The 13,095-nt window shown below is 44.2% G+C and overlaps 1 protein-coding gene across 2 annotated transcripts in view; it reads left to right on the top strand.

Annotated features, from left to right (window-relative positions):
- LOC124722010 (facilitated trehalose transporter Tret1-like) overlaps nt 1–13,095 on the top strand; it is a 277,295-nt gene that overhangs the window by 112,441 nt on the left and 151,759 nt on the right. For both annotated transcript variants that reach the window (XM_047247185.1, XM_047247186.1), the window contains exon 2: nt 879–931. In XM_047247185.1, the coding sequence (XP_047103141.1) occupies nt 896–931 (36 nt within the window). In that variant the 5' untranslated portion in view covers nt 879–895. The remainder of the gene's footprint in view (nt 1–878; nt 932–13,095) is intronic.

Here is a 13,095-nt window from a genome sequence, read left to right as displayed (position 1 = left end):
CCGTACAAAGTCACAATTTTTTCACAGCCCGAATTTTGTACACAATCCAGTCTAACCACTGTCACGAGTGATGATGATGATAATGATGAAATGATGAGGACAACACAAACACCCAGTCCCCGGTCAGAGAAAATCGCCAACCCGGCCGGGAATCGAACCCGTGACCCCGTGACCAGAGGCAGCAACGCTAGCCACTAGACCACGAGCTGCGGACTGTAAGGGATGAGGCTGTATCTTCGACGATCAGTCGTGAATTGTAAATAGTTGGGTACCTCCATCGTGGACACATCACAGACGATTAAGTAAATGCTTGGAATAACAGAAGTAATGCGGGCACGTATGTAATGACAAGTGTCAACCATTACAGTTCGCATACGCAGTTATAAACGTCGAAAGTAAGGAAATCTGGAATTTTGTGGTAAGGTTTTATGGAACCAAGATACTTAGGTCATCTCGGTCCCTAAGCCTACAAGCTATTTAACCTAACTTAAGCTAACTTACGCCATGGACAACACACACACCCATGCCCGAGGGAGGACTCGAACCTCCGACTGGGGGGGGGGGGGGGGAGCAGCACGGACCGTGACAAGGCGCCTAAGACCGCGCGGCTACCAGGTGCGGCCTCGAAAGTAAGGGTGTCCTATAGTTCAAGCATCTGACAACACGAGGAGTTGTAAATTCATTTAGTCCATGATACTGTTATAATTTTCCTATCCACTGTATCAGGGACATAAACTAGAGTCTTTACCAGATCTTCAGTATTGTTTATGAAGATTTGTAAAATTGTCTTCTGCTTCTAACCAAACAAAACTCGAATACCAACTAACTATCCAATATGACACTGAAAAATTGTATCGTTTCTTTTTTCTTTTTTACAGATATTCAGATATTCGACATGGTTTACAAGATAAAAATCAGTTGCAACCATAACGTAAGTAGAGCTTATAAATTAATATTTTTTAAGAAACGTCTGAAATTCTGAGTTCCAGCAGTACAGTGGCTGAAAAGCTGTTCATGTTCTTGAGACGTAGGCTTCCTGGTGAACTCTAAGCCTCCTCCCACGTACTAAAATTTAATGTCCTTAACTGTTTTCCGAACTGCCCTGAAAGGTAAAGAATACTGAAAGAAATTCAGGATATAAAGTTTTTATGCGACAGTTCTGTTTACTCTCAAACTGTGCGAAATTACAAGATTACACTTATTCCATAGGATTCAGTCTCAACGACACAAAACATTTTTTATCTTCTCTACATAGAATTTAGACCGTTCTGATTTTTACTTCAGCGCCATCAAATTCCTATCTGTGCCCACTGAGTGCAGCGTATGTGTATTCGGTTCTGCAGTCGAAATTTACGCCGCGTATAGCAAAACTGCTCTTTGACGATGACTGAATTGCTGGAGCTTACTGGAACAGCAGTCTACGTCCGGGGCCGAAGTACTTTCAAGCTGCATGATGAAACTTGCAAAACGAAATATCTTCTACACTGCATCTGGAGCATGATAATTAATGTACTTGTAACCAACTAAAATGTGGTGTTAATGCTCAATGTAATCGCTGTTGTAGCAGAGGAGCGGGGTATTGTCACTCAGTGGAAGAAATTTTACCGAATGTGTAATGTGACACTTCAATAGTGGACTATTCGTGTATGGTTTAGCACTCGGGAATGTTAACGACAGTAGTTAGTAACACTTCAATAGTTACCATTCACGTAAAATCTCTATTTCATCCAGTGGATATTGGGAGGAGTAGGTGGAATGAAACACATCGTTTTACAAAGAACTGATATAGTATGTCTTTGGGCATTGGTTCCCATTCAAATCATTATCTACACTGCACCCTCTACTCATTGTACGAGTCTGTAATAGGAATTTAGAAAAACGTTGCCGTTCCAAAGCTAGCAACGTTAACAGCATACCGAATAGTCTCTATTGTAGGTCGTGTTTTATACTGTCAGTATCTACACCGTCACTTGGCTGGGCTCACGCCGCTGAAACTGTCTGGCAGCGGAAAACGCGACCCAGGAGGCTTCACTTTGGTTGCGCTCACTAGCTTACAACTCCCTTAATAAACTTTGATCAGATTAAAACCACTTAACTGACGGCTTTCTTCCTGATACCACTGCAGAGGAGAGCATTGACCGGGGCCAGTGTCTGGTTGTGTATAATGTGGCAGGGAGCAACGTCTACGAAACCATTGGAACTTCGGAATCCCTGCAGATTTTTTTTATCATTTGTTGTCGTATTTCAATAAATATCTTTATTCGTTCGAACAGTGCCTAGAAATCAACTGGAATTTTCGGTACCCTACTCCTCGGCGCATCAGAGAGAACCTTCGTAGGTTACAAATAACTGACAAATCATAGTATTATTCAGGAGTTAACGACGGGTCTCTCTTGTGCTGTGTTTTACATACCACTGGGAAATTCCTTAACACATGCTTTCGACCGTAACATAACTGTGATCATCTATCTCGAGCGAATATCACGCCGTGAATTAAACTGAAAGTGGGAAATGACCCCATTTGATAAAAGACGCACAATAATGATGATACGTCACGACGTCGCCACATTGTTGGAGTGGTAGCTGTACTCTCGTACTGGAAATTACACTTATTTTTCATGAATGATTGATTCCATACATATAATTACATTCACTTTACTAAACTTTGGCTAGCTCTCAAATGTGAAGGAATGTATGAACTTCTAAGCCAAATGTTGCGACCCATTTCCATGGCTGTCCGTGGTAATTCCCTTCTAAGCGTACTTTGTCACCTGTGTCACGTGAATGGCTGTGAAGAGCGCTTGTGCTGTGTAGAGTTGTTTTCCATTTGCGTTGTTATAGACGAGTAGCCGGCCGATGTGGCCGTGCGGTTCTAGGCGCTTCAGTCTGGAACCGCGTGACCGCTACGGTCGCAGGTTCGAATCCTGCCTCGGGCATGGATGTGTGTGATGTCCTTAGGTTAGTTAGGTTTAAGTAGTTTTAAGTTCTAGTGGACTGATGACCTCAGAAGTTAAGTCGCATAGTGCTCAGAGCCATTATAGACGAGTACGGAATGAAAGAAAGGTAGAGGGTGTAATCTTCTCTTTAACATTTCCGAGGTTTTCGTCGAACTTAACGCCTTTTTCCGGCGAATGAATCACATGTCACACTGTCAAATGCTCTTAATTGACGGTAAAATGCAGAGAGATTTGATATTCAAAAACGAAGGAACGAAGATCAGAATTTGATGTCTTGTCCACTACGAGGTTATAAAAGACGAATCACAAACTCGGGAGGGGAAGAAAATAGGCCGCGTTCTTTTCACAGGAACATTCCTGTCATTTACCTTAAAGGAATTAAAGTACTCAAAGAAAAATTAAAAGTAGATGGTCGGACAGTCGCACAATGTGTCTCTGAAGAATTGTACGCCACTATCTCTTCTCCCCTGTCAGGAAACGTAAGACTCACTCTGAAGTAAGGACACTGCGATAAGCCGAGTCATAGTTTCTGCGCGTCGAGGCAATTGCCCCGACAGTGAAAACAGCCAATTAGAACGGCGTCTAAAGACAGTAATGAAAAACAATGTGTTGTACGACGTTGACAAGGAGCGAGCATAAATATATGGGGAAGGCAGTAACAAAGGGTACTAGTTTTACTACTCGCGTTGTGAAGTCAAACGTAGTGAGTAAAGCTCACTGAGCAAAGACACAGGTTTTAGTGTGCTGGGATATCGCCAACCATAGTACTTGAGTTCTTAGAATAATCTTTCACAGATAACACTCATTACGGAGATGAATGTTATTGCTTTCTCCCCAGTGCAGTCGCTGTTTTTCGAGTGATAAAGAGCAATTGGTATCTACATCTGCAATCCGCAAGCTACCTCACTGTGTGTGGCGTAGAGTTCTTCTTGTACCACTCTCTCCCCCCGCCTGCACCCCCCCACCCACCCCCCACCCACCCACCCTGACGCTTCTCACAGCACCAGCGTTTTTCCCTGTTCCATTCACGAGTGGTGCGAGGGTAGAACGATTTTCGGTAGAGCTCTGAATTAGTTCTACACTGCTGGCCATTAAAATTGCTACACCAAGAAGAAACGCAGATGATAAACGGGTATTCATTGGACAAATATATTATACTAGAACTAATATGTGATTACATTTTCACGCAATTTGGGTGCGTAGATTCTGAGAAATCAGTACCCAGAACAATCACCTCTGGCCGTAATAACGGCCGTGATACGCCTGGGCATTGAGTCAAATAGAGCTTGGATGGCGTGTACAGGTACAGCTGCCCATGCAACTTCAACACGATACCACCGTTCATCAAGAGTAGTGACTGGTGTATTGTGACGAGCCAGTTGCTCGGCCACCATTGACCAGACGTTTTCAGTTGGTGAGAGATCTGGAGAATGTGCTGGACAGGGCAGCAGTCGAACATTTTCTGTATCCAGAAAGGTCCCTACAGGAACTGCAACATGCGGTCGTGCATTATCCTGCTAAAATGTAGGTTTCCACAGGGATCGAATGAAGGGTAGAGCCACAGGTCGTAACACATCTGAAATGTAACGTCCACTGTTCAAAGTGCCGTCAATGCGAACAAGAGGTGACCGAGACGTGTAACCAATGGCAACCCATACCATCATGCCGGGTGATACGCCAGTATGGTGATGACGAATACACGCTTCCAATGTGCGTTCACCGCGATGTCGCCAAACACGGATGCCACCATCGTGATGCTGTAAACAGAACCTGGAGTCATCCGAAAAAATGGCGGTTTGCCATTCGTGCCCCCAGGTTCGTCGTTGAGCACACCATCGCAGGCGCTCCTGTCTGTGATGCAGCGTCAAGGGTAACCGCAGTCATAGTCTCCGAGCTGATAGTCCATGCTGCTGCAAACGTTGTCGAACTGTTCGTGCAGATGGTTGTTGTCTTGCAATAGTCCCTATCTGTTGACTCAGGGATCAAGACGTGGCTGAACGATCCGTTGCAGCCATGCGGATAAGACGCCTGTCATCTCGACTGCTAGTGATACGAGGCCGTTGGGATCCAGCACGGCGTTCCGTATTACCCTCCTGAACCCACCGATTCCATATTTTGCTAACAGTCATTGGATCCCGACCAACGCGAGCAGCAATGTCGTGATACGATGAACCGCAATCGCAATAGGCTACAATCCGACCTTTATCAAAGTCGGAAACGTGATGGTACGCATTTCTCATCCTTACACGAGGCATCACAACAACGTTTCAGCAGGCAACGCCGGTCAACTGCTGTTTGTGTACGAGAAATCGGTTGGAAACTTTTCTCATGCCAGCACGTTGTAGGTATCGCCACCGGCACCAAACCTGTGTGAATGCTCTGAAAAGCTATTCATTGGCATATCACAGCATCGTCTTCCTGTCCGTTAAATTTCGCGTCTGTAGCACATCATCTTCGTGGTGTAGCTATTTTAATAACCAGTAGTGTAATTTCACGGATTTTGTCGTAGTGGTCATGTCACGATACGTACGTGGGAGGAAGTAATACGTTTCACGACTCTTCCTGGAACGTACTGTCGCGCGGAGTTTCAGTAGTAAAACTCTCCGTGGTGCACAATGCCTCCCTTGTAGCATCTGCCACTGGAGTTTGTTGAGCATCGTCGTAACGCTCTTACACCGACTAAACGATCCCTTGAAGAATCGTGCCTGTGCTCGTTGGATTCAGTCTATCTCTTCTATTAATCTCATCTGATGATGGTCGCAGACTGCTGACCAACACTTAGGAATCGGTTGAACAAGTGTTTTGTAATTCTGTTGTTTCGTGGATGAATTACATTTCCTTAAGACTGCTCCAACGGATCTGAGTCCGGTATATGCTTTTCCTAGTATTTGTCGCAGAAGTTGAGAATACCGCTTCAGTTGTAAACTAATTTATTTTCACATGACCGGTTTCGGACTTATAAGCCCTTCCTCAGGTGTCGTAGCTGTACCGCGTGTACAAGGCTTGGTGTGCTGCCTTTGAGCCTGACACCTGAGGATAGGCTTATAACAGTCCGAAACCGTTCGTCTAAAAATAAAGTAATTTACAACTGAAGCAGTATTCTCAACCTCTGCTATAATGCTCAGTTGCGGATGTTCTGCCAGCAAGATTGTTCCTAGTATTTGTTTTATATTGTCATACCAGTTTAGGGCATTCCATATCGTTATTCCTAGGTACTCACTGTTTTGTTATATACATGAAATGTATTCGGAGTTGCGAATATGAACATCCATCAGCTGTATAAGGGAATGACAATGAAAATCTCGATCCAAGATTTCCCACTTTACGCGAGCGGTCGCATTAACCGCTTTGGCTAACCGTGCACGACACATGACGAGACCCAAACTTCCATGTGCCGTCGTTTCTGCGTCACAACCTGTACTCGTACACACGTGATGTAATTCCTGTGCAGGGAAGACATTTTAACTGATAATCGCTGCCTGTTTTCGGCATGTCCGAAGGAACATTGCATCGTTCTCCTTAACAATACAGGCACTGCAATATCGTATTTTTGTTATATGATGCAGACGCATTACTCCAAGTGATATTTCGAAGTTCTAACAGTATAACATTTTACTCTCACACAATGAAACGCAATTTTCAGTGAGCGGAGATATTAGCTAATAGTGAGAGTAGAGTTTGCCAGAAATTAAATTCGACAGTAGTGTTGTTCTACCCGACTTGCTTTCCTATAATTTTATAAGAAATTATTGTACTAGAACACAGGAGTCCATTACTCCTCAAACGAATTTTTATTCCACACCTTCCTCGCAACCATATATGGCTATACTAGATGCAGACGTCGACTGAGCAGTATCAATAAAGACGACGACGTTATAGCAAACAGATTCCGAAGATAATAATGTTGTCGATATTGTGCAGTTTTGATACTCCATAGTTTTACTGTGATCTTTGGGACTTACACGTACTCATTCCTTTCTGCAAATGACAGGATAACAAAAAAGATGGCTGTAATTTTGCTGAGTGCTGTTTAATGATCAGATTGTAGCGAACTGCAGGCGACGTAGAGGTGATAAGTTACTTAATACTCACCAACAATTCTGGCTAAATATACCGAATTCTCTCTTTGAGCTTCATTGACATGAATATAAGTTGTGAGCATACAATTACCTTTTCCACATGACACCAGGAATATACGTATTTATTTCCTGGATTATCGAGGAGCTGGGACTTGGGACTCCATCGCTCTCCTGGGACATCTCACCCGCCCAGATGTAGCTATTCCTTAAAGGTCTCTGCATGTTTCAGCATCTCAGTGAGTGAAACCAAATTCCCTAACGATCCTTATGCGGGTTCCACAAGTGTTAAGCTCCTGGTTCTCTCTCCATTTTAGCTTAACACTTTTAGCAAAGCCAAAAGCGACAAAATCGTTTCCAGACTGCAAAGTGGTATAAATAGAGTATAAATGCACTACTAGCTTATTACAATATAAGATTGAAGTAAGGGCATGGTTCTTAGAATAGGGAGCTTATTCACGACCAGTTCCCGAAAGACAATTTGAATCAAAGTTACTCGAGCATGGAAAGACTAACTACATACGTCACAGAATGCTGATAACCTGTTTTAAAGTTAAAAGAAAAACTTTAAAAAATAAAATAAATACAGCAACAAAATTTTTGTCTTAGTTTACAACAATAAATAAGACAGCGAGAAATTACTGTGCAGAACAGGCTGCTCTGAACTAGCCAGAATGTTTCTCGAAAAGAGATACTTACGATGTCTAGACTGTTTCTTTGTACCACTTTCATCCAGCTTCGGTTACAGGTATTTTGTGACAAAAATAACGGAGGGTGACTGATGAATTAAGCAGAAACATGTATCTTTGAGGGGTTGACTCTTAAGTTCTGTCTATCACTAGTTTTATCCATTCCTTCCAACATCCGTACACGCTTTCCTGAACTGCGCAATCGAAAAAGCACTCGCAACGAGAGGTTGGTGACTGAGTTGGAACGCAAACCAAACGTTTTCGCTTGTGACCTATGATGGCCATAACGTAATAGTAAAAGGGTTTCTCTCTTTGGATAATCTCTCTAATGATCGATGGCATATGTCGCCGGCCAGTCTCCAAAATGATTTGCCAAAAGGAAATGGAGATGGTACAGAACAGCGAAGGCAGTAACAAGACTAAATCGCAATTTCCTTCCCATGACATGATCAAAACTTGTCATAATCTGTGAGCTAACATTCTTCAACATTTAAGTCATTCATGACTTCAACAGTGGAATATTTATTTCAATACTGAATTCAAAGACGCAGATCAAAGATTACTTTTGCTTTATCGACTAATATTCTCCCAAACCCATGCGTCTGGTGGTCGTCTTCTACCTTATATTTTACGTACATAAAAGAAGGCAGTTTGTGTCTCAGAATTCCGCGACGTAGAGGACAATACAGACGACGGGGGTTCTCTGCTTGGCGTACGGAATGGGTCGTGACCTTTTCAATGCAAATATTCCGGCACTCTCCTCAAGTGCTTTAGACAAACTTGGGAAAACGTAAGTGTACGTCTGCATATAACCTTATTATTTTATTCTCCTAATCCTTACGAGAGATTTGAGATAGTGGCAGAAGAACTGTCGTATGGTCTTCGTCCAATACCGGCTCTCTAGATTTGCCCAACGGTTCACGAGAGCAATATCGGATCTCTGTTAAAAATTCTCATTTTATTTGGCTGAGCAGCTCTGCAACCCTTTCGCATAGGCTATAGCGACCAGTTACGATCCCGGTAGTACTTTTTAAGATTTTAAAGAGCTACCTCTGAAACATGGAGCTAGCGCTCAAACGGACGCAAACGTCCCCGTCTGCTAAAGTGTTACAGCAGTGTAAGGACAGTGAAATTTGTTGCTTTCCCTAATGAGATTCAGGAAAGTAACGGGATATTTCCTTAGGAGGAGGACTGTTTGTGTGTATCCTTTACCAGCGAGTTAGTGCTACGTCTCTAATGACCACGATCTTGAGGGGAAGTCAAGGTATAACTTCCCTTTATTATGTCGTAAATTCAATCACTCCTAAGCTTCTTTATTTGCCCCAGGTTGTCAATTTCTACTACTTTATTCGTAGAGCAGTAATAACGTAAAGGCTTTCTCTGTTTTATATGTGACTCGCAATTAAAAAAATTTCTTGAACTTCCTTCATTCTAACTGGCTTCCTCGGAGCTGACAACCACCGTACAAGGTGGCGTTAGTGGCCGTGACAGTACATATGACTGTAATATAATCAACTTAGGCAGAAAACGCGAAAATTTCCCAGCGATTTAAAGATCGTCCAGCACCCGGAGTTGGTGTGGTCCCTCAGCAGTGGCAGTGTCACCTTTGAGGCAGTATGCGGCTCCCAGATTTTCGCTTCAGCCACGTCCAGCATTTGATCATCTTCTTTCTGTCGGTTCTTCTCCTAGGCCACACATGATGCTAAAACGCCAGAAGCCAACATCTTACCTAACGATGCGACGGGGATCTATGACACAACAATCAACATCTAAACGACCAGTTGACAACAGGCCACCTGCAGCGCAACCAAAATCTGACTCCCCCGCACAGCAAGAAAGCAATAGAAGAGATAGCTAATAAAATTCTTCCGCAGAAGTTAGAAATATGGTACCTAAACATCGAGCATGTATGAATCTGATGGGTTTTGAACCCAAGTTTGAAATCAAATGGTCAAATGGCTGTAAGCACTATGGGACTTAACACCAGAGGTCATCAGTCCCCTAGACTTAGAACTGCTTAAACCTAACTAACCTAAGGACATCACACACAGCCATGCCCGAGGCGGGATTCGAACCTGCGACCGTAGCAGCAGCGCGGTTCCAGAGTGAAGCGCCTAGAACACAGCGACCGGCTGCAAGTTTGAATCGATAATAATGAATCCAGGAAGCGTTGAAGAGACCAATGAAGCAGGAACGAAGACTTGAACTTCTCATATACAATACTCTGTAGCCTGTGTATGAGTAGACTGAAGCGTCGAATGAAAATTTGTACCAAGGCTGAAACTCGACCCAGGTCTCCTGCTCACTAGATAGATGCGTTAAGCACTACACCACCCTGGTACAGTGGCTTTGCACAGCTTCACAGTCTACCGTAGCACCCCTCCCTCCTCAGTCATCGTTCTCATTCGCGCCTCAGCCCACTTGGTATTCCACCTGAAGTCGAACAGCATTGCAGAGGTTCTCCAATTGTATTGGAGCAGCATCTCGGCATGGGACGAAACGGGGGATCCAGCCTGAAATCCAGGCATAAGTGCTTCAGTCAAAAGGAACTACAAATATAGATCACTGATATTTGAGACCTGAAAAGGTCTCTGGAACCATATACTGTAGCTTCATTTGACTTTCTAACATGCCAAGGGCCCATATTGGGAAGAAGACGGCAGTGTAGTTGCGGGAGAACCTCGTGTCGAAGGAGGTCTTCTTGAGGACAGCAAGAATGACCCAGATAAGGTGAAGAGGAAGACTTCGTTATTCCTCAAGAGTCTAGTCACTAAAGTTGAAAAGTATCGTTAAGGGCCAGCCAGACACTCATCTAACTGAGTGGCATAAGGAAACCATCCCCTCTCGAGATAGCTTCCATTATTTTATCTAGTGTCACTACCGAAAGTGAACAGTGTATTTGGGGGAGCAGTAGGACTTATTTACAGGCGTCTTGGCGAGCTGCCTGCAGCGGCAGACGGCAGCGCGCCGGCGCCGCGGCATGTATTGTTGATGCGAGCAGCACCGCACGGCCCGTGTTTCGCGGCCTGCCGGCTCATCATTATGCACGCGACGCAGTGCCTGCTCTGGACACAGGCGTCAGCAAGGTCGCGGCGGCGGCGATGCCCGATCAATGGGCACGCGGTTCGCCGGCGGATTACCGCTCGCCTTCAGGAGCTCATCCGCGACTGCGCTGCGCTGCACGCCGCACCGTTACGCCGATTCCACTTTTCCAGTGTATGTGTGAGGACGGAGAGAGAGACGGTAGCTTGCGAGCTGACTACACGAGCGGCCGGATCCAGTTATCTGCACCTGCAGGTGCACGCATAGGACGCTGGTTAGTCCGCTAACCAAAGTACAATAGAAAAATTAGCTACGTTTCATAAGTTGCCATTCATCACCTAAGATGCACAAACTGCAAAGTCATATAGATTCCCATTTTTCATTGAAAACTGCTTGAATTTTACGCAGTGGATTACTAAATTTTGAGATATCACAATTTACGCAATTTCCGGAACAAAGGTCCATAGGACAAAATGTTTATTTGAGCTAGGACAGTTTAAATACTTACTTTCAATACATTTGGAAAACAATGTGATTCTCAAAAATGTTCAAACGTATGTGAATTCCTAAGGGACCAAACTTCTGAGGTCAGCGGTCCCTAGACACACACTACTTAACTAACTTAACGCTAAGGACAACACTCACACCCATGCCCGAGGGAGGACTCTAACCTCCGGCGAGAAGGGACAACGCGATTCTAATACAGGCATATTTAAATAGACTGTGTACTACTATTAAGTAAATCTTTCCATAATACTAGATATATTAACCTATGTTTTTAATGTAAAAAACTTCCCCCCCCCCCCCCCCCCCCGGTAGCTGAGTGGTCAGCGCGACGGAATTTCATACCTGACGGCCCGGATTCGATTCCCAGCTGGGTCGGAGATTTTCTCCGCTCAGAGACTGGGTGTTGTGTTGTCCTCCTCATCATGATCATCATTTCATCCCCATCGACACGCAAGTCGTCGAAGTGGCGTCAACTCGAAAGACTTGCACCAGGCGAACGGTATACCCGACGGGTGGCCCTATTCACACGGCATTTCCATTTCAAATCTAAAAACCAATATTTCTGATAACATAAATCAGTGTCAATAGACCGTAATGAAGTAAACTGGTAGCTGAATAGAATTATACAAATAAAATACCACTGTTTATCCTGTAGTCTATACATTATAATGGACAGAATATTGTAATGCTTTACGTTGATCTATACAGAAGCTGTCACATAGCTCTTCTTGCTGACCGCCACCTAGTTGCAAGTAATAATTTTTGACAACACGATGACGCAACTGAAAGTGTTTTTCCTTTAATTCCAACGCCACTGGCGGAACCCTATGTGATGTCTTATTTTCGTGTCGTCTTTCTTCGTATTCGAATTGTCATTTACTATCCATTACTACTATTTTACTGTTGCACAACTTCAAAACAAGTTTCTTCGTTCAAAAATGGTTCAAATGGCTCTGAGCACTATGGGACTCAACTGCTGAGGTCATTAGTCCCCTAGAACTTAGAACTAGTTAAACCTAACTAACCTAAGGACATCACACACATCCATGCCCGAGGCAGGATTCGAACCTGCGACCGTAGCGGTCTCGCGGTTCCAGACTGCAGCGCCAGAACCGCGCGGCCACTTCGGCCGGCAGTTTCTTCGTAATGTAAACACAACACTAACTGCCGATGCTCCAAGTTAGCTGAACTGTACATAACCACACTCTACATCAAACTGAATGAAGAGTGCTACGCGCGCACGCATCAAAAAAGCGTTGCCTTGGTCTCTAGCACTAAGTTAATGAAACAAAACCTTGGTAGAATATTCTAGGCAGCCCGTTGATTAATTTTAAACAATTTCTCGAAAAAGCACCCACTGGCCTATGGACCGTTCTTCTGGAAAAGCCTCAATTATTATGATTTTTAACGAACAGATACAGACAGTTTGCCGCGAAGATGAAGAATGAGACTGTAAGATGCGAAAGAATCGATTTTTTTTACCGAATAGTTTCATTAAAATCGTTTGAGTAAGATGCATATTCTGTCACTCCCCCACCACAGCTAGTCTGCACAGAAGTGGGCAAGAAATGTTTTGTGCTTTCAGCCTAGCTGGCTGATGCTTTCGGTGCTGCCACCCAGCTGCTACAGTGTACCACCGCATTAAATGTCACGTGGATATTCTTCGTGCCGGCCGCGGTGGCCATGCGGTTCTAGGCGCTGTAGTCCGGAACCGCGCGACTGCTACGGTCGCAGGTTCGAATCCTCTCTCGGGCATGGATGTGTGTGATGTCCTTAGGTTAGTTAGGTTTAAGTAGTTCTAAGTTCTAGGGGACTGATGACCTC

Source organism: Schistocerca piceifrons, chromosome X, assembly GCF_021461385.2.
Source record: "Schistocerca piceifrons isolate TAMUIC-IGC-003096 chromosome X, iqSchPice1.1, whole genome shotgun sequence".
Classification (NCBI taxonomy): domain Eukaryota; kingdom Metazoa; phylum Arthropoda; class Insecta; order Orthoptera; family Acrididae; genus Schistocerca; species Schistocerca piceifrons.
Note: the sequence above shows the minus strand (reverse complement) of the source record. Positions and strands in the feature narration are given on the sequence as shown.